Raw genomic sequence first — 22,275 nt, forward strand, 5'->3', positions numbered from 1 at the left:
AAATATTCTCTATTATATTGACAAGATAATAGAGTGACCGCTCTGAGAATAGAAATACATGTCCTCAAAGATGCAAGCCAGGCGGGAAGAGGCGAGATCAGGTGCGACCATTCTAGCTAATGAGGGTAGATACGCGTGTGATAAACGGGCCATAGAGATAGATAGAGGATTCATATTTTAATCTGTGCCATTGTAGCGTCTGCTAGAGCATGGTTAGCGCCATTGAGGCTATCTCCATTTTAAAGTAGTTTATTTTTCTTCTTCTTCTTCATTGGCTGATTGCTCCCAACTCATAGGAATCCCAAACTAGTTGACTACTTCAAAATGTTGGAAGCCCTCAATGGCAATGTCCATGCTAAAATATCTAAGTAGATATCCAGATTTAAAGTATTTTTTTCCAAAGTTGGCAAGATGCCACGTGCGTCCACTTATATCCGTGCATTTATAACAACCTCACCATTACGAAACTTCTATTCAATCAAGTAAGCTCCATGTAGCAAATTTGCAATAACATTTTTTGTTGACCAAATTCGACACTCTCCTCATTGACCCCCATATTTATTTCGTGGGTTGATTTCCTTGGGCAGATTTGGGGTGGAGCAAAACCTCTTCCTCTCTGACTATACAGGTAGCGATGTGAATTGTTCCAACGCAGCAGAGGCTTCGACAAATGTAGGCTACAAAATAAGATGTGATATTTGTTGAGATAAGAAATATTCATGCAATTCAAGAACCCACCTCTTGTGTCAGCACTTTAACCACGAGTCCAGTGGATTCGTGCTTTACCTAGGTGAGTACCATACGTTTTTCATTGCAACTCATTTGACATTTTTTTACTCAAATGTACATGTTTTTTCAAATACAACATTATGTAAGTTAAAACATAGTATGCCAAACTTACGATATTACTAATAAACATTTACACTTGGATACGTCATTTTATGTATGTTAAGATAACATGCATTTAAAAAACAATGTCTAAATGTTTATTATTAATATCAAATGTTTTCTCACAACCATATGTTATATTGAACAACACCAAAAGCAAATTCAGTAACTTTCTATGAGGTCATACACCAGCTCTCCACAACCCACCTAAGCGTTGCCCTGAGAAACTACCATCACATAACCTTGTAAATGATCTGGGTTAGTCATACCTGTATTGACCTGTATTTATTTTTCTTTTGAATGACCCACAGTGTCATAGCCAATGTTTGTGGTCACGGGTGCAGCAATAACATTCTTAGGCACATCTCTTTTCTATCAACTGTTTTGGGTTGTTAGTCTTTCGTCTTTCAGTTGTTTATATCAGGGCAGAGACTCAGAAAGATTAACTTACCAACAGGGTAACACAGGATAAAAGTACTAAACACTAAATATGTTTCAGTAAGTAAATTAAGCTGTTATTAATCATAAGTGTCAGAAGTGTGTTTTGAAATTAGGCCAAATGATCCCAAATTGTACAAGAATAGCCTCCCTCCTCATTCTAAATGCTCATCTTATCCCTCCTTGATCGTGATTAGTGATCTCTTTAAACTCCTCTTTCATTTGACTTTGCACTCTCTTGCACTAGTAGCGAAATTCCTTAGATCACATAAAGGAGAAATATAGCCCTGAAGAATATGGTTGCAAAGTTTGTGTCCAACTTATCATTTCACATACTACCACAAATTTTACTCCAGTGCATCGCTAATATTTCATGCAGAGAAACATAGTATGTGTGTATGCATTGTAAGAGGGTTTACTAAATAAATGTGTAGGATTTAGAAAGCTATACTACTTTCAACACCCCTTTCTGGGTCAGTGCAGTGTGTCGGACATGCAGTGTGTCGGACATGACCCTGTATCTTCCTTCTGAAAACAATCACTTAGTCAAGGGCCCTAGTGACAGGACCCTACCTCTCACAGTGCTTTAAACTGAACACCGTCTCAAAGTCCATTACCAGATGTCTCATCTTTGATCCCACTCTCTTGTGTTTACTTGTAAAATGTCAAGACTGGGGGATTTCTTAACTTTGTGGTTAATGGCATTTCATTGATGTTGCTGTTAATGAGTTAATGTATAATTAATTTGATGTCTAATCATTATGCATTTTCTCATCTGTTACATTTAATTTGGGGGCCAATGGTGTATTTAAAAGGAGATATTTATTATTTATTTATGGATTTGCTAAGTTCGCCGTATTGTACATTGCTCTCCGTTACTCTGTTTTTTTGTATGGTCATTGGCATGATACGTTATCCCAATTTTAGCTTCAAGATGCTGGTAATATGAGAAACCTAAAAAATAGACTGCTGATTTATCGGCACATTGAACCATATCGTGGGGCATAGTTTAAAAACTCTTTGGATAGTGCTAAAACAATGACGTCACATCTGAATTCTGCCGTCTTTATGCACGTTTGCCATTGTTTACCCTTTATATGTTTTTTTTTATCAAGTAAAAACAAGACTTTTGTAGCTTTAACTTAAGCCATGTGATGTCACATCCCTTTCCAGGGCCCACCATCACTGTCTGTGAGGTTAGGGGCAAGATGTGGGGAGAAGTTGGAGGGGCGTTGGTGTTGTTGTTGCTGCTTTCTGAAGTCTTGAACTGCATTGGTAAGCTATAATAAAGGCATGGATGTAACTGTTGCTGCATCGCAAACAAACAACATATTAGTCTTGGGAATTGCATTTTTTTGGGGGAGGATCATATTGTATTAATCTAAGTTGGCATTGTACACTGAGTGTACAAAACATTAGGAACATCTTCCTACAGTTGAGTTGCACCCCCTTTTGAACTCAGACCAGCCTCAATTTGTTGGGACATGGACTCTACAAGGTGTCAAAAGCGTTCCACAGGGATGCTGGCCCATGTTGACTCCATTGCTTCCCCACGGTTGTGTCAAGTTGGCTGGTAGTGGATCTCTACTCCGAATAGCTTGCTCCATCTCATCCCACAGATGCTCAATTGGACTGAGATCTGGTGACTGGGCAGGTCACTGCAGGAAGCTGAATTCACTGTCATGTTCGTGGAACCATTACTGGACAATCATAGCCTTGTGGCATGGGCCATTCTCGTGCTGAAATGAATTTACAGATGGATACACTGCTGCCATGAGGATGAATGTAGTCCTGTGGTTTTCTCCATACTCTAGTCCTCCCATCAGAGTGAAATTGCAGAAACCAGGCAATGTGTTTCCAATTCTCCAGTGCCCCATGTTTTCGTTCTTTTGCCTACTGCAACCACAGTTTCTTGTTTTTTTGCTGAAAGATGTGGTACTCTGTAAGGTTATTGGCAGCCATACCCCATTTGTCTCAAGCTACGATGAGTTGTGCATTATTTTATGGGTCTTTGGGCACCAATGTTATACTGGACTGTCAATTGACCAACCGTAGTCTGTCTGTTGCTCTTCACAATTTGTGTCAGCCTCCTTTGTCCTCTTTCATCAATGACCCGTTTTCGACTACTGGCCTGCCGTTAGCTCGATGTTAGCTGGATGTTCTTCTTTTTTTGATACACTAGGGAAACTGTTGAGCTTGGAAAAACCCAGCAGCATTGCAGTTCTTGACACACACAAACCGGTGCGCCTGGCTCCTAATACCATAACCCATTCAAAGGCACTTAAATCTTTTGTCTTGCCCATTCACCCTCTGAATGGCACAAACATAATCCATGTCTCAATTGTCAAAACATTGTCTTAAAAATCATTATTTAACCTGTCTCCTCCCCTTCATCAACACTGATTGAAGTGGATTTTTTACATCAATAAGGGATCATAGCTTTCACCTGGATTTACCTGGTCAGTCTATATCATGGAAAGAGCAGGTGTTCCTAATGTTTTGTACACTCACTGTATATGGTGTGTCTATATATTACCGTTCAAATGTTTTGGGTCACTTAGAAATGTCCTTGTTTTTGTAAGAAAGGCAACAACAAAAAATTGTCTATTTAAAATAACATCAAATTGATCAGAAATACAGTGTAGACATTGTTAATGTTGTAAATGACTTTTATAGCTGGAAACAGCTTTTTTTTTATTGGAATATCTACATAGGCGTACAGGGGCCAATTATCAGCAACCATCACTCCTGTGTCCCAATGGCACGTTGTGTTAGCTAATCCAAGTTTATAATTTTAAAAGGCTAATTGATCATTAGAAAACCCTTTTGCAATTATGTTAGCACAGCTGAAAACTGTTGTCCTGATTTTAAAGAAGCAATAAAACTGGCCTTTTTTAGAACATTGCAAACTGGCCCTAACCAGAATAGAAAGGAGTGGGAGGTCCCGGTGCACAACTGAGCAAGAGGACAAGTACATTAGTGTCTAGTTTGAGAAACAGACGCCTCAAGTCCTCAACTGGCAGCTTCATTAAATAGTACCCGCAAAACACCAATCTCAACGTCAACATTGAAGAGGCGACTCCATGATGCTGGGCTTCTAGGCAGCGTTCCTCTGTCCAGTGTGTGTTCCTTTGCCCATCTTAATCTTTTATTTTTATTGGCCAGTCTGAGATATGGCTTTTTCTTTGCAACTCTGACTAGAAGGCCAGCATCCCGGATTTGCCTCTTCACTGTTGACGTTGAGACTGGTGTTTGCCCATCCTTGCTCTATTGCATCTCCCATTCCTCTCAAGCTTCAGGCGACTCTTCAATTTACTGTATGTTTGGTGTCCAGCTGTATCATTCGAACAAACCAATTAGCCAGCTAGCTAGCTAGAGCGCAGAACATTGGAATTCTATAACTACTTGAATGGCCATGAGTCATTCTGAAGTTGATATTTCAATTGTGTAAATAATGCATGCATAATGTTAACAATGGTCATAAGAAACCTCAGGACACCAAATGTAAATTGGAATCAGACAGAAAAAAGACTGGAAATACTAAAAATAGATTAGTGTATTTTCTGACTGTAAGATAGTTGCCTGCCCAGCTGGCCCGTCCAAAATACACCTAAACTATATTGGAACTTATTTCACACAAATAATAATAGATGTGGCCTAAAGACAAGATTAAATTGACAATAGTCTGATGGGTGACAATATTATTAATTGTCAAATGGAGAATGAAGAGACTGATGCCCAGCGTGCGTTGACAAAGAAGGGAATGGAGCATCCCAAATAGCACTTGTTCCATATCATCCTACAGAGGTCCATGCAGACCAGATGTTTTGATTGCTATACCCTATCAGAAAGAGCAGATTCCAAGGTTTCTAATGAACCTATTTTTGCCAAACAAATTGCTCTGTTTCAAAATATTACTTTTTCCTGGAATAACTGTGTCTCCATGCATGTTCCTCATGTAAGTAGGCTACTGTCGACAATCAGCAGTAGTCATTTTGGAAAAATATTCTTCTGTTATTCCATTATACACTTACTGTAAAATATGTGTGTTGACTGTTGTAGGGCAGGGCCTGTGATGTCTGCTAAACTAACAAGTTGATTTCATTATTGATATGGCCTTGGCTACTAAGCACAGGTAAATAACTCAAAACATGCTATTCTGTTATTTTGAAATAAATTGTCTTGTAGGCCTATGCTTTTTATTACCTTCCTAAATTAAAATGTATGTCTTTCTTTGATTGTGTATATTAACACTAGAAAGACAGAGGGCATCCTAATGACTCAAGACAAATGTAAATGTTTAATTACTCTACCAATTTTAAAGAGTAATACAGTAAATAAGTCTATATAAACAGTGTCATTGTTAGAATCTTAATATCACAAACAGAACCAGATTTAGGAGGGCATGTCATTTTTTGAATGATTTCCCCGTTACCCCTCTCGACAGTTGAGCCTGCTCTGTAGTGATGGGCATTCCGAGTCTTTGAGCCGGCTCATTTGGCTCCCAAATCGCTCTTTGTTCAAAATGTGTAAAGCCCAAAAGGCTGCCATTATGTCAGATGGTGAAATGCGTGTTCAAATACATTTTTACCTGGCCAAATTATTAGATGGCCTTTTTTTACCCACTGAAAAAAATCAGTGTGGAGCAGATTGAGGCTTTCTCCCCACTGCTCTAAAGATGATTCACCATCTTTAGATCAGGGCTCTCCAACCCTATTCCTGGAGAGCTACCCTCCTGTAGGTTTTCACTCCCACTCTATTCCTGGAGAGCTACCCTCCTGTAGGTGTTCACTCCCAGTATTAATAATAAACAATGTAAACAATATTGTGCCCGAGTGGTGCAGTGGGCTAAGAGCACTGCATCTCAGTGTGTCACTGCAGTCCCTGGTTCGAATCCAGGTTCCAGCACATCCGGCCGTGGTTGGGAGTCCCATAGGGTGGCGCACAATCGGTCCGGCATCGTCTGGGTTTGGCCGGGGTAGGCTGTCATTGTAAATAAGAATTTGTTCTTAACTGACTTGCCTAGTTAAATAAAAAAAACATTAAAATTAGTGGGTTTGTGTGTGTGTGTGCAAGAGTGTCAGTGTAGGCATGATAGGCAGATATACTCTGAGTATACCAAACATTAGGAACACCTTCCTAATATGGAGTTTCACCCCTTTTGCCCTCAGAACAGCCTCAGTTTGTCAGGGCATGGACTCTACAAGGTGTTGAAAGCATTCCACAGGAATGCTGGTCCATGTTTCCAAGGCTTTCCACAGTTGTCTGGATGTCCTTTGGGTGGTGGACCATTCTTGATACACACAGGAAACTGTTGAGTGTGAAACTCAGCAGTGTTGCAGTTCTTGCACCTACCCTGTTCAAAGGCACAAATCTTTTGTTTTGCCCATTCACCCTCTGAATGGCTCACATACACAATCCATGTCTCAATTGTCTCAAGGCTTAAAAATCCTTCTTTAACCTGTCTCCTCCCCTTCATCTACACTGGTTGAAGTGGTTTTAACCAGTGACATCAATAAGGACTCATTGCTTTCAACTGGTCAGTCTGCGTCATGGAAAGAGCCGGTGTTCTTAATGTTTTGTACACTCAGTGTACATGTAAACAGGGCTAAAAAGTGACTAGTAGCAGGAATATATAAATACTTATGGTAATATATTAATGGCAACATTAAATGTGAACAGGAGTAATAGTCACTAGTAACAGGATAAATAGATTGAAGCTAATGGTAATCGCAATCAATAATCAATTAACAGTATTGTAGTGGTAGTTATACATCTAATCAAAAATAATTTTAGCAGTAGTTGTTAACCATTTACCAAAAATTATTTTAGCAGTAGTTGTTAACCATTTACCAGTCTTACGGCTAGGGGGATAGAAGCTGTTTAGAAGTCTGTTGGTCTGAGCCTTGATACACCGGTACCGCCTGCCGGACAGGAGCACGGGAGAACGGTCCATGTCTCGGGTGGCTGGAGTCTTTGTACATTTTTCGGGAATATAAATATAGATGTTCCACAACATGTTATGTGCAGGTAGATTGTCATGCGCTAATGTCCAGCTGTGGCATGTGTGTGCACCCAGGTATCTCTCACCCAGGGAAACCTGTGCTCATCAACTGTAGATCCCCTGAGAAGGAGACCTTTACATGCCGGTGGGACCCTGGTTTTGATGGAGGACTACCCACAACCCACCACCTCTATTACCAGAAAGAAGAGTTCGTAGCACTCATTTTAATAATTTATATTTTTGTGTCCACTGTTGATTTGTAGGTCTAGAGTCAAGACCACTCTTATTATGATTAAATGGTGGTAGTTCTAGTTACCCAGCTTCAACATTATTGATATGTGTACTGAAGCTGTCCTGTGTCAGCACTGAACACCGTTGAAATCCACTGACTGTAGAAAAGTACTAGCTCAGTCTCCATACTTATCACGTGCAAGATCAGTCAACTGAGTACACAACTTTGTTGGTGAGTTACCTCTGACAGCCCCAATCAGCCCTGCATTGCAAAACAGCCTTGAGTGTTCACGTGTTGTATTTATCTACATTGATGTAATGCAAGTTTACTGTGATGCCCGCACCAGCACACATCACCAGCATTCACCCCTATGAATGTCAGAAAAGGTCTTGTTTGTCTTTGTGCAGCTCCGATGGAATGTACGAGTGTCCAGATTACCAAGCTGCAGGGAGCAACTCGTGCTTCTTCAACAAGAGCCACACCTCTATATGGGTCAACTACAACATCACAGTGGTGGCCATCAACTCTCTGGGCAGCACTGTCTCTGACCCGCTGGAGGTGGATGTTATGTATATTGGTAAACTGCTCTACTGGTGTTAGAAATAATCAACCGTTCATTCATGTATTAACATTAGTTTTTTAATTAGTTGACACTTTAGGTAGCAGAGCTTGCAGCACACAAACCTACAGTAGAATATTCATCAGTCACCATATGTCAATTTACTGTAAAGAAGTATCCCTGAGATCAACTTGGGAGAATAGAAAAATACTCACTGACTGGTTTGGACACAGGAACCACCTGAACTTACTGGACTAGAATGAGGATGAACTGGTTTGGGTCCTGTGCACAACTTAGATCATGTTTCATATCTTGTAGTATGTGATTACATGCTCTCGACCCGACTGTGTAGACTCTGGCTTACTTGTTGTTTGTTTTAGCATTGGATAAATGCAAAGAAAACAAATTTAGTTATTGATGTGATACTTTATTGACATGTGGCTGGATCTACTCCATTATGACCAAAAAATAAACAATTCATTGAAAAACAGGAAAACAAAATATTACTATGTTTAGATTTTACATTTATAAAACCTGATTTGATTTGCATATGTTTGAGCGAACATCCATTCTTATGTCTATATAGAGCAGGGATGGGCAAAACATCTGAACTCATCACGAGGGGCTGCAGGGACTTGCGGGTTTGTGTACCCACATCCATACCCGCATACTGTATGCAGTCAGAGCCGGCCCTAGCCTTTTGGAAATTGACAGCGGAGGGAACGTTAAAGTTCATTTCCTGTAATGCTACACATTTTGCCATGGGGCGTAGAGAACATTTTGCAGTTTTGAAGGAAGTTCGTGGCAATTCTACATATTTTGCCATGGGGCAGAGACGATTTCGTAATTTGATAACTCATACAATTCTACTCATATTGCCATGGGGCAGAGAGGAAAATGTGCTGTTTTACAACTAATTTCCTGCAATTCTACATATTTTGCCATAGGGTGAAGAGAAATGTTTGCAGTTTTTTATATGATATCTGAGTGATAGTGATAAACAAAATCAATGGGGGGCCCCCCGGTTGGTAATTCGACCATGGTTACTACAAGTTTAGATAGCTGGCTAGACTAATTTACAAATCTAAAACATTTTAGCTGACATGGGTTAATTGAGCGACTGTCAGTGAATGACATAAGAGAAAAGCTGCTGATGCACAACCACATTTCGAAATTGCACCATGTGTATTCTACTATTCCAATTGTCAACAGTAAGTTGAGACCCCGACTGAGGTCTCCACAATCTGCGAGTCTACAGAAGGCCTTCAGTTGCCCATCCCTGATATAGAACTTACTGAATATGGATCAAGCCTATTGGAGCCCTACAGAAATGAATTGTGTTCTATCTGTGCTTCATGCAGTCCAGCCCAATGCCCCAGAGAATGTGACAGTGTCTGTGGTAGAGACTGAGGAGAGTCCACACCTCCTGGTGAAATGGGAGCCCCCTCACGAGGCCGACACGCGCTCTGGCTGGATCACTCTTACCTACCAACTACGGGTGAAACGACAGAATAAGAAGGAGAGCGAGTGGGAGGTGTGTGTGGATGGGTTACTCTATAGAGTAGACAGACAAGGCAAAAAGAGATACATTTGATAAATTCCCTGTTTTTTATTTTACTCTCATTGTAGTTTACTCCGTGAGGGTCAAGTTAGAAATGTAAACTTATTTATTAACTGTTTAGTTTCCATTTAGTTGATGTTATATATAAACAGTTGGTCAGGTCCAGGCTCTTAGTTTCCTTACATTTGTCTTTATAGGAGTATGCCTCAGGGAAGCAGACCCAGTTGATCATCTACAGTCTGCATCCAGGAGAGGTCTACATGGTCCAGCTTCGCTGTAAACTAGACCATAGCCTCTGGAGCGAGTGGAGCACCACTACACACACAGAGGTCCCTGACTGTAAGATTTTGTCTGATTCTTTTATTTCCCTCAATAAGTTGCAGAGCTCAATGGTTCTATCTTGGTCCTTACTGCACCACTTTGTGGCATCCAAGGTGGTTGATGGACAGATGGGATCAAGGTTAAGTGTCCACCAGTAAGAGAATTTCAGATAAGCAGAAAGTGCATAGTGAACATACTTGGACATACAATACTTACTGTTGATATACAGCAGCGTTGTGCTCAATTCAGAATTTTGGAACTGACTCTTATTCAACTCATGAGTTGAAATTGGGAGAGGCTATACGAACACGTCTGCAGGGTAGGGGAGTAACGGATCACATTTGAACTGTAACTGTAACCCGTTACGTTACCAGCAAAAAATTGTATTCAGATTGCAGATACTTTTGAAAAACGTCATGATTACTTCTAGGATAACTTTTTAAAATTCAGTAAGGATGTTTGCAAAAATAATGTGACACCTTTCTATAAGTCAGAGACCACTGATGACACACCAAATTTGTTTGATGGATTGCGAGAAAAGAGCAGGAATAGGCTAACGTCCAAGCTATGTCTTCCAATGGTGTAGCAGTCGTGTAGCATATAGGAGACACGGATAGCATTTATTAATATCTAGGCTACATAGGGCATTGGTGTGAATCACACTACTGCTCTCATTTGTCAATTTGATCTTTACGGAGACTGATTGCTGTGGATGGCTGTTCACAAATGTACATATGTGTATTTCAACCCAATAATGGTTGAATTGAAGAAGTTTAAACTGCCTATCAATCATTGTTTTTGTGACCAGGGGTGTATTCATTACGGAAACCGTTTACCGTTTAAGCAAAACAAGAGTTTCTATTGGAAAAATTCAGGTAGGTCCCTCCCCGTTCCGTTTGCTTCCATTTAAGAAAGGTTTTGCAACAGCTGCCGTGGTAGTGCGGATCCCACCCAGCCTATCAAATAAAAGTTTGAGTTCCTCCCTTCTAAACTGCCCCGTGGTATTGTGCTCCATACTGTCACAAACAAATGTAATTTAAGAACACCACAAGTGGGGCTTTTATTGCTCAATCTAATTTGTGCTGATTCAAAAATAAAATGTCCATAGGCCTAACAGACACATGCTAAAACTGGTGCACTTTTGATAGACTTAAACAGCTGCAAATTATCGAGATTTCAAAGTGTCACCAACAAAAAGGTAAACAATAGGCCTATAGCAAATGCAGCATATGGCATACATTTTTCACATGCAAATGGCACTTTTCGGGAGTGCTCAAAGCATGCCATTTTTAGAGCAGCATTCCTTTTTCAACTCGAATCAATGAGCCAAATCAGTCCTCGATGACAACAAAATCATTAACAGAGTAGGCTAATTAGTCCTTAGTTTTGGGGTTATGCTCAGGTAAAACAATTTGGTTTATCTGTATTTCCAAGTCCTATTCTTGAAGATCAAGGGCTATTAAATTAATTGGAATGACTGGAAATCTGACAGACTTTGGTTTTTAATGTAAAGATATAATTTAATCATATTATTATCTGTAGTAGAAAGCAATGGGTTAGAAGAAGCCTACATAACCAACCCATAAAGAAAAATACAACATCAATTTATGGCCAGCTATGTAAAATTTGACATTAATTTTTCCTACAATAGATGTCGTTCAATTGCTAATATACATTTGTTGTCTTCTTCTAAGGCCTCTTAAGCAGGTAGGTTGACGTTATTGGGATGAGTCTTGTCTTTGAGGCAGAACTGAGTGATCTCCATTAGATGGGCCAGCTGCAAAGTCAAAATTGGCTATATTGTAAAAAAATTAAATAATAATTTGCTTTGTGGTCTCAATTTAAAGTTAGGGTTAGGCATTAAGGTTAGCAGTGTGGTTAGGGTTAGGTTTAAAATCAGATTTTATGACTGGCTGTGCCAAATAATAAACATGGGACCACGCAGCCATCATACCGCTCAGGAAGGAGACTCGTTCTGCCTCCTAGAGATGAACGTACTTTGGTGTGAAAAGTGCAAATCAATCCCAGAACAACAGCAAAGGACCTTGTGAAGATGCTGGAGGAAACAGCATTTATATCCACAGTAAAACAAGTCCTATATCGACATAACCTGAAAGGCCGCTCAGCAAGGAAGAAGCCACTGCCCAAAACCGACATAAAAAAGCCAGACTACGGTTTGCAACTGCACATGGGGACAAAGATCGTACTTTTTGGAGAAATGTCCTCTGGTCTGATGAAACAAAAATATAACTGTTTAGCCATAATGACCATCATTATGTTTGGAGGAAAAAGGGGGAAGCTTGCATGTCGAAGAACACCCTCCCAACTGTGAAGCACAGGGGTGGCAGCACCATGTTGTGGGGGTGCTTTGCTGCAGGAGGGGACTGGTGCACTTCACAAAATAGATGGCATCATGAGAGAGGACAGTTAAGTGGATATATTGAAGCAACATCTCAAGACATCAGTCAGGAAGTTAAAGCTAGGTCGCAAATGGTTCTTCCAAATGGACAATGACCCCAAGCATACTTCCAAAGTTGTGGCAAAATGGCTTAAGGACAACAAAGTCAAGGTATTGGAGTGGCCATCACAAAGCCCTGACCTCAATCCTATAGAAAATTTGTGGGCAGAACTGAAAAAGCGTGTGCGATTTTAAGGAGGCATACAAACCTGACTCAGTTACATCAGCTCTGTCAGGAGGAATGGGCCAAAATTCACCCAACTTATTGTGGGAAGCTTGTGGAAGGCTACCCGAAACGTTTGACCCACGTTAAACAATTTAAAGGCCATGCTACCAACTACTAATTGAGTCTATGTAAACTTCTGACCCACTGGGAATGTGATGAAAGAAATAATAGCTGAAATAAATCATAATCTCTGCTATTATACTGACATTTCACATTCTTAAAATAAAGTGGTGATCCTAACTGACCTAAGACAATTTTTACTTGGATTAAATGTCAGGAATTGTGAAAACTGAGTTCACATGTATTTGGCTAAGGTATATGTAAACTTCCGACTTCAACTGTACTACAAAGCATAGGGCCATCATTTTCAGTACAGGGCTACAACTGCACAATGAACTTGAATACCTTTAAACAGTGAAATGTAATATAATGATGTACCATACACCTATACAATTGCAGGGCATATAAATGACGCACGGGGGGAAATTATCCAATACAAATACAGGGTTAAATGTCTGAAATAATGACAACCACAACAGAGCTAGACAGCTCACAGTAGCTAGCTCGCAGTAGAAACTACTAGTTAGCGTAACCATAAATTTGACATTATCGTCGCAGAGTGCATCTTCAGACATAAACACCTTTTTAATTTATTTAACTAGGCAAGTCAGTTAAGAACAAATTCTTATTACAATGACGGCCTACCAAAAAAGGCCTCCTGTGGGACGGGGGCTGGGATTAAAAATATAGGACAAAACACACATCATGACAAGTGAGACACCACAACACTACATAAAGAGAGCCCTAAGACAACAACATAACATGGCAGCAACACATGACAACCCAGCATGGTAGCAACAACACATGACAATATGGTAGAAACACATGGTAGCAGCACAAAACATGGTACAAACATTGGGCACAGACAACAGCACAAAGGCAAGAAGGTAGACACTACAATACATCACATGAAGAGGCCACAACTGTCAGTAAGTGTCCATGATTGAGTCTTTGAATGAAGAGATTGAGATAAAACTGTCCAGTTTGAGTGTTTTTTTTTAAAAGCTTGTTTCAGTCGCTAGCTGCAGCGAACTGAAATGAGGAGCGACCCAGGGATGTGTGTGCTTTGGGGAACTTTTAACAGAACGGGTGTTGTATGTGGAGGATGAGGGCTGCAGTAGGTATTTCAGATAGGGGGGAGTGAGGCCTAAGAGGGTTTTATAAATAAGCATCAACCAGTGGGTCTTGCGACGGGTATACAGAGATCATCAGTTTACAGAGGAGTATAGAGTGCAGAGATGTGTCCTATAAGGAGCATTGGTGGCAAATCTGATGGCCGAATGGTAAAGAACATCTAGCCACTCGAGAGCACCCTTACCTGCCGATCTATAAATTATGTCTTCGTAATCTAGCATGGGTAGTATGGTCATCTGAATCAGGGTTAGTTCAGCAGCTGGGGTGAAAGAGGAGCGATTACGATAGAAACCAAGTCTGGATTTAACCTTAGCCTGCAGCTTTTATTTTTATTTATTTTTGTTGTACTTTTTACCCCTTTTTCTCCCCAATTTCGTGATATCCAATTGGTAGGTAGTCTTTTCCCATCGCTGCAACTCTCGTACGGACTCTGGAGAGGTGAAGTTCAGGAGCCATGCATCCTCCGAAACATGACCCTGCAAAACCGTACTGCTTCTTGACACACTGCTCGCTTAACCCGGAAGCCAGCCGCCCCAATGTGTTGGAAGAAAACACAACTGGCGACCGAAGTTAGCGTGCATGCACCCGGCCCGCCACAAGAGCACTAAGGGACAAGGACATCCCGGCCAGCCAAACCCTCTAAACCGGACGACGCTGGGCCAATTGTGCGCCGCCTCCTGGGTCTCTTGTGTTCGTGGCCGGCTGCGACACAGCCTGGGATCGAACTCGGGTCTGTAGTGATGCCTTAGACCGCTGCACTACACGGGAGGCCCATAGACAGTGTACCATCTAGCCATACTCCCAAGTACTTGTATGAGGTGACTACCTCAAGCTCTAAACCCTCAGAGGCAGTAATCACACTGGTGGGGAGAGGGCCATTCTTCTTACCAAACCACATGACCTTTGTTTTGGAGGTGTTCAGAACAAGGGTTAAGGGCAGAGAGCTTGTTGTAGAGTGTTTAACACAAAATCCAGGGAGGGCCAGCTGAGTATAAGACTGTATCATCTGCATATAAATGGAGGAGAGCGCTTCCTACTGCCTGTACTATGTTGTTGATGCAAATTGAGCAGTGCGTAGGGTCCTATGATCGAGACTTGGGGTATTCCCTTGGAGACTTTGATATGGTAGTTAGCAAACCAGGCCAAAGACCCCTCAGACACCAATACTCCTTAGCCGGCCCAAAAGAATGAAATGGTTTACTGTATCAAAAACTTTGGCCAAGTCAATAAAAATATCAGCACAACATTGCTTAGAATCAAGGGTAATTGTGACATCGTTTAGGACCTTTAAGGTTGCAGTGACACATCCATAACCTGAGCAGAAACCAGATTGCATACCAGAGAGAATACTATAGACATAAAAAAAGCCAGTCAGTTGATTATTGACAAGTTTTTCCAACACTTTTGATAAACAGGGCAAAATGGAAATTGGCCTATAACAGTTAGGATCAGCCCGATCTCTCCCTTTTAAATAGAGGACGCACCATGGCTGCCTTCCAAGCAACGGGAACTACCCCAGAGAGGAGAGACAGGTTTAAAAGGTCAGATACAGGCTTGGCGATATTAGGGGCTGCAATCTTAAAGAAGAAACGATCCAAACCATCTGACCCAGATTGTTTTTTGGGGTAAAGTTTAAGGAGGTCCTTTAGCACCTCAGACTCAGTGACTGCCTGCAGGGAGAAACTTTGTAGTGGGGAAGGGGAGGGAGGAGCATTAGAGCTAGTTGCATTAGAAGGGGTGGGAGATGAGGAAATGTTGGACGGGCAATGAGGCATGGCTGAGTCAAATAGGAATCCTGACTGAAGTGGTGATTAAAGACCTCAGCCATGTGCTCCTTGTCAGTAACAACCACATCAACATTAAGGGACATGGGCAGCTGTGAGAAGGAGGGTTTATTCTCCATGTCTTTAACTGTTTTCCAGAATTTCTTGGGGTTAGACCCACAGAGAGAACTGCTCCTTAAAGTAACTTACTTTGGCCTTCCGGATAACCTGTGTGCACTTATTTCTCATTTGCCTGAACGAAAGCCAGTCAGCCTGAGTATGCGTGGGCCTCCCGAGTGATGCAGTGGTTTAAGGCACTGCATTGCAGTGCTAGCTGTACCACTAGAGATTCTGGGTTCAAGTCGCAGCCAGCTGCGACCGGGAGACCCATGGGGCGGCACACAAATGGCCCAGCGTCGTCCAGGTTAGGGGAGGGTTTGGCCGGCAAGGATGTCCTTTTCCCATCGCACACTAGCGACTCCTGTGGCGGGCCGGGAGCAGTGCACGCTGACACGGTCGCCAGGTGTACGGTGTTTCCTACGACACATTGGTGCGGCTGGCTTCCGGGTTAAGTGGGCATTGTGTCAAGAAGCAGTGCGGCTTGGTTGGGTTGTTTTGATAAATCCCCAACGTGAAAAAACTATTGGAACTACTTCCGTGTTTAACCACTAGGTTTTAAGTCAGTCGTCCTGAAATGTATAAATATGTACTTGCGTATCAATAAGGACGCACACTGTCCTTGGCTAACACATTGAAAACTAACTGGTGGGAAAACGCAAGGATGGCTGGAACTTTCTCTCACTTGACTTCTCTCGAGCTGATCTTCTTCTCTGAGCTTGAGATCGCCCAGCATGCTCTGCTCCACTTCACCGGTGAGTTACAGCTCGTATATGATGAACTAACATTGCTAATATGATTAAATACAAATAGTTCACAGCCTTTCGTACAGTAACTGTAAAAGATTACATTTAGAAAGTAACGTAAATGTAATCCGTTACAGCTGGCCTGCACGCCTGGTGCACAAATTGTATGTTGCGCAGCTGAGAGTCAAGTGGAGACTAATGGATTTGGTTCAGTCAGTTGTCATGACGTGGCCCTCTTTGGGTATAGCGAGTACCATCCCCCTCTCTCACCACCTCTCTCTTTCCCCTGCACCCAGGTTCTGTTATCTCAGGTTGCAAATTCCTAGAGGAGACTCTCCTCATGGCCAGGCAGTATACAGAGAGAGAGTTTCACAGTAGAACAAAGGAACTTATTCTACATCACAGAACTTGAGAACTGAACAATATCCATGTTTTGGAGAATGTGTAACCGGTCGGTGGAGAAGCCAGCTACGACCGGTCCATTTTGTTTCATGTTGTGACCTCATTGAAAGACAATACAGACACATTACCATAACTCTGTTTATACAAGAGTCTCCGTTATGAGATTTTCATCTAATTATAGTATAAAAGAATGAGTAAAGATGAAACTATTTGTGAAATTATGTAATGTCATTTTGAACCATTAACATGAGAGAATTGTATTCCCTTCAAAGTTTAACTAAGTCATTGGCCCGCCCCCGTGAGCACAGACATGATCTGGCTCATGGGACACCCCTTTTCTACTGTTCCGAATAAAACCCCGACCTGGAGAAATCCTCTTTAGACCATGCGTACCTCGATCACAGGTTTGAGTAAAGACCACAAAAACCTCAGTATAAGCTAAGGGTGTAATGGTTGTTCAATTCCTAACCGAACCACGTGGAGCATTGGCTACTATTATTCCCGAATGAGTGAATTATTCCCGAATGAGTGAGCGTTCATGTGCAAAGTATTAGCATTTCAATCAATATAATTATCAACTGTGTAGTGACTCTTGTAATTCCCGCCCTTCTCAGTCCACACCCACTTCCCTTTGTCCACCAAGCCGCCATATCGGCTTAGCCCACTAGGGAACCTCCCCTATCATTTCATTGTAACCATATCTACTGTTTGTTTGTTTATGCATTTCTGTGATTATTTAGTTAGTTAGTAAATAAATGATTAAGACAATTGGTGTATGGATGATTCATAGTAAAGGCTGGGTTCGTGCAGATAACCAACAATTTACGACGTTTGTAATGAGACTAACGTGAGGTAAAGAATAATTCATTAATTAGAAGACTAATTGATCAGATATTGAAATATCTGAAGAGTTATATTAGGAAAATTATAATTTTGTAATCTGAAGATTTTCCTTGGTGCCCTGACTTCCTAGTTAATTACATTTACATGATTAGTTTAATCACGTAATAATAATTACAGAGAATTGATTTGATAAAATAAGTCTTCAATTTAATGATGCCAAAGACAAGACACAGTCGTCCTGATGAACCCCTCCCAGCAAGATATACTGAACAGAAATCTAAACGCAATATGCAACAATTTCAAGATTTTACTGAGTTACAGTTCATTATAAGGAAATCAGTCAATTTAAATAAATAAATTAGGCCCTATGAATTTCTTATGACTTGGCAGGGTCGCAGACATGGGTGGGCCTGGGATGGCATAGGTCCACCCACTGGGGAGGCAGGCCCAGCCAATCAGAATTAATTTTTCCCCACTTAAAGGCTATTTCTGTCTGAAATGCACATTTGTGGCCTGCTGGAGGTCATTTTGCAGGGCTCTGGCAGTGCTCCTCATTGCACAAAGGCGGAGGTATCGGTCCTGCTGCTGGGTTGTTGCCCTCCTACGGCCTCTTCCACGTCTCCTGATGTACTGGCCTGTCTCCTGGTAGCGCCTCCATGCTCTGGACACTACGCTGACAGACACAGCAAACCTTCTTGCCACAGCTCGCATTGATGTGCCATCCTGGATGAGCTGCACTACCTGAGCCACTAGTGTGGGTTGTAGACTCCATCTCATGCTACCACTAGAGTGAGAGCACCGCCAGCATTCAAAAGTGACCAAAACATCAGCCAGGAAGCATAGGAACTGAGAAGTGGTCTGTGGTCACCACCTGCAGAATCACTCCTTTTTTGGGGGTGTCTTGCTAATTGCCTATAATTTCCACCTTTTGTCTATTCCATTTGCACAACAGCATGTGAAATTTATTGTCAATCAGTGTTGCTTCCTAAGTGGACAGTTTGATTTCACAGAAGTGTGATTGACTTGGAGTTACATTGTGTTGTTTAAGTGTTCCCTTTATTTTTTTGAGCAGTGTATTTCCACAAACCATTTTTTTGTTTGGCTTCTTTTTAAAGGCTTTATGGTCAACTTGAGGGTTAAACTAATGCATTCTGGGAAGATTTAGGTGATTAATTAAATATAATATTTGTATACAGGTTTTGTTATTCTTAATCATTAAATGTAATAGTTTGTCCTGAAAATCAAATGTTTCAACAATATTTTAGATGCATATACAGTACCAGTCAAACATTTGGACACACCTACTCATTCAAGGGTTTTTCTTTATTTTTTACTATTTTCTACATTTTAGAATAATAGTGAAGACATCAAAACTATGGAGTCATGTAGTAACCAAAAAAGTGTTAAACAAATCAAAATATATTTTATATTCTTCAAAATAGCCACCCTTTGCGTTGATGACAGCTTTGCACACTCTTGGCATTCTCCCAACCAGCTTCACCTGGAATCCTTTTCCAACAGTCTTGAAGGAGTTCCCACATATGCTGAGCACTTGTTGGCTGGTTTTCCTTCACTCTGCGGTCCAACTCATCTCAAACCATCTCAATTGGGTTGAGGTCGGGTGATTGTGGAGACCAGGTCATCTGATGCAGCATTCACTCTCCTTCTTGGTTAAATAGCCATTACACAGCCTGGGGGTATGTTGGGTCATTGTCCTGTTGAAAAACAAATGATAGTCCCATTAAGCACAAACCAGATGGGATGGCGTGTCGCTGCTGAATGCTGTGGTAGCCATGCTGCTGTGGTAGCCACTTAAGGCACATTTAAGTGTGCCTTAAATTCTAAATGAATCACTGACAGTGTCACCAGAAAAGCACCCCCACACCATCACACCTCCTCCTTCATGGTGGAAACCATACATGCAGAGATCATCTGTTCACCTATTCTGCGTCTCACAAAGACACAGCGGTTGGAACCAAAAATCTCACATTTGGACGCATCAGACCAAAGGACAGATTTTCAGTGGCCTAATGTCCATTGTTCGTGTTTCTTGGCCCAAGCAAGTCTCTTCTTCTTATTGGTGTCCTTTAGTAGTGGTTTCTTTGCAGCAATTCGACCATGAAGGCCTGATTTCATGCAGTCTCCTCTGAACAGTTGATGTTGAGATGTGTCTGTTACTTGAACTCTGAAGTATTTATTATGGCTGCAATTTCTGAGGCTGGTAAGTCTAATGAACGTATCCTCTGCAGCAAGGGTAACCCTGGGTCTTCCTTTCCTGTGGTGGTTCTCATGAGAACCAGTTTCATCAGCGCATTAAGAAGGAAAGAAATTCCACAAATTAACTTTTATCAAGGCACACATGTTAATTGACATGCATTCCAGGTGACTACCTCATGAAGCTGGTTGAGAGAATACCAAGAGGTCAGCTACTTGATTTCAAAATCTAAACCAAGTAAACAGGCTATGTTTAACACCTTTTTGGTTACTACATGATTCCATATGTATTATTTCATAGTTTTGATGTCTTCACTATTATTCTACAATGTAGGAAATAGTCAAAATAAAGAAAAACCATTGAATGAGTAGGTGTGTCCAAACTTTTGACTGGTATTGTATATAATGACATGTTTTATGTACAAGATGTATATTTGTGTAGATTGCACCTTATATAGAATAGGCATTTTAATTTCACTGAATTAAATTATATTTCCTTTAATTAAATTTGAATTGCAATTCTGTATCCTGTTTACTACTTCAATTCAAACTCAATGATTGAATTGGAATTCATGAGGCATTCTCAATTACATCTGAATTGAACGCAACCCTGATATACAGTATGCATTTGAAATTCAGTCTGAAGCGGTTCTCTCCCATGTGTTTTGTAGACATTCTGAAGGAGCGATCGATCTGGATTGTGGTCACCGTCTTTTCTGCTTTTATAATCCTGCTTGTTACCTTCACCCTGGCCATGAAGAGAAAATAGTATATATTTTCCTTAAACAGAATATTTTCAGTTTTATTTTCAAACGATCCATAATATATTCAAATTGTGAGTACAATTAACTCTTTTTTTGTCCTAGTGTGAAGCACTGTCTTCTGCCTCCTGTTCCTGGTCCAAAGATATCAGGACTAGATACACAACTCCTCAAGGTAAAGTGCAATATACTTGTCTATCTTATACTAAATTCTTCTTTTGCTCTTCTCCCAACCACCAGACATCACAGCCACTAAACACACAAATTATTCAGAGCATGAATTTAGACATGCAGGTCTACATGTTAATATTTCCCTCTTCCAGTATTGTTCATCTTATGCAACTCTCTCTTCCAGAGTGGGCGGTCCGAGGACATTTTAAGCTCTCTGATCAACCAGAGCTTTCCTCCCACCATATCCACTAAGGACCCGCAGGTGGACTATCTGCTGGTGTTTGATAGTGAACAGGTGACACTAGATCTTCAGAATGGACGAACAAGGACAAAGAACTCCATAGATCATGGTTGCTATAACCACAGCCTTTTGATGAAGGCTAATAATGAAGTAAAAGTTGAAAGAGAGATGGTGGAACAGGGTTATTCTGAGGGGCTTGAATCTACTTATAGGAAGACCAAGAGCCTGTCCACTGACGTTACATCTCATCCATGTCCTCAGAAGAGGCCATTCAACAATGTTACTGAAACGCCAAAGCGAGCGCCTGTTTCCAGCAAGTATCGATCTTTAAGCCATCATAAAGATCTCTGGGACAGCTTAGCCAGACATCTAGACTACAAGGAAACAGTGGTCAAGAGCCAATCAAACTGTGATGACAAACATTTGTCATCACAGAATATTGTGACTCACTCGAAGGCCATTGGTTGTGGGGAGGTTCAGAGGTGGACAAAGAGCATAGGCCTACAGGTGCAGGTACCCGAGATGAATAAGAAGCAGGAGGACTATAGCAAAGTGAGTGTGGTGGAGAATGATACTATAGTGCTGCTCAAGAAAGAAACGGTCCCCCTCAATTGCACTTCCTGTAAGGTAAGAGGCAATCATTCAGAGAAATGTCTCCAACAGAAGCCATGTAAACCTAATATGACAGTGCCTGCAAAAGAGGGAGTGCATATAGGATCTAATGGTTATGTGGAGCCTGTCATCACACTTTATAAAATGTAATTGTCTGAAATTACATTATTTTTTTAATACTCGGGATTGTGGGAATTGACTTCCTCAGGATATTGTTTTTGTATGTACTGTATAGTGACTGGATAAATGGTATTTTCTGATTAATGTATTTGAGAAACTCACCACAGGTTGCAAACTCACTCAACTCTTGAATATGGATAGTTTTGGTTAAGACATTTGGTGAATACATTTTTTCATTGTAATTGCTTTAAACAAGAATAACTGATTTGTTGTACAGCTTTGATCATTTTGATTTGGGGGCGGTTTTACTGCATTGACACTAGTCCCAGTCAAAATGAATCATCAGAAGGAATAGAACGTAAAAATACATCACTTCAGATCATTATTAATCACTGAACCATAAT

General features: G+C 41.0%; 1 protein-coding gene across 1 annotated transcript; it reads left to right on the plus strand.

Moving 5' to 3' along the window:
- The first annotated feature begins 203 nt into the window (after window positions 1–203).
- prlrb (prolactin receptor b) lies at window positions 204–22,275 on the plus strand. The gene is made up of 9 exons (XM_055919153.1): window positions 204–790; window positions 2,500–2,601; window positions 7,406–7,538; window positions 7,970–8,139; window positions 9,483–9,655; window positions 9,880–10,021; window positions 20,638–20,734; window positions 20,833–20,902; window positions 21,083–22,275. Exons 2-9 carry the CDS (start codon window positions 2,535–2,537, stop codon window positions 21,899–21,901), a joined length of 1,671 nt encoding a protein of 556 aa, XP_055775128.1. The 5' UTR covers window positions 204–790; window positions 2,500–2,534; the 3' UTR covers window positions 21,902–22,275.

The sequence above is a fragment of the Salvelinus fontinalis genome, chromosome 4 (genome assembly GCF_029448725.1).
Source record: "Salvelinus fontinalis isolate EN_2023a chromosome 4, ASM2944872v1, whole genome shotgun sequence".
Taxonomy (NCBI): Eukaryota; Metazoa; Chordata; class Actinopteri; order Salmoniformes; family Salmonidae; genus Salvelinus; species Salvelinus fontinalis.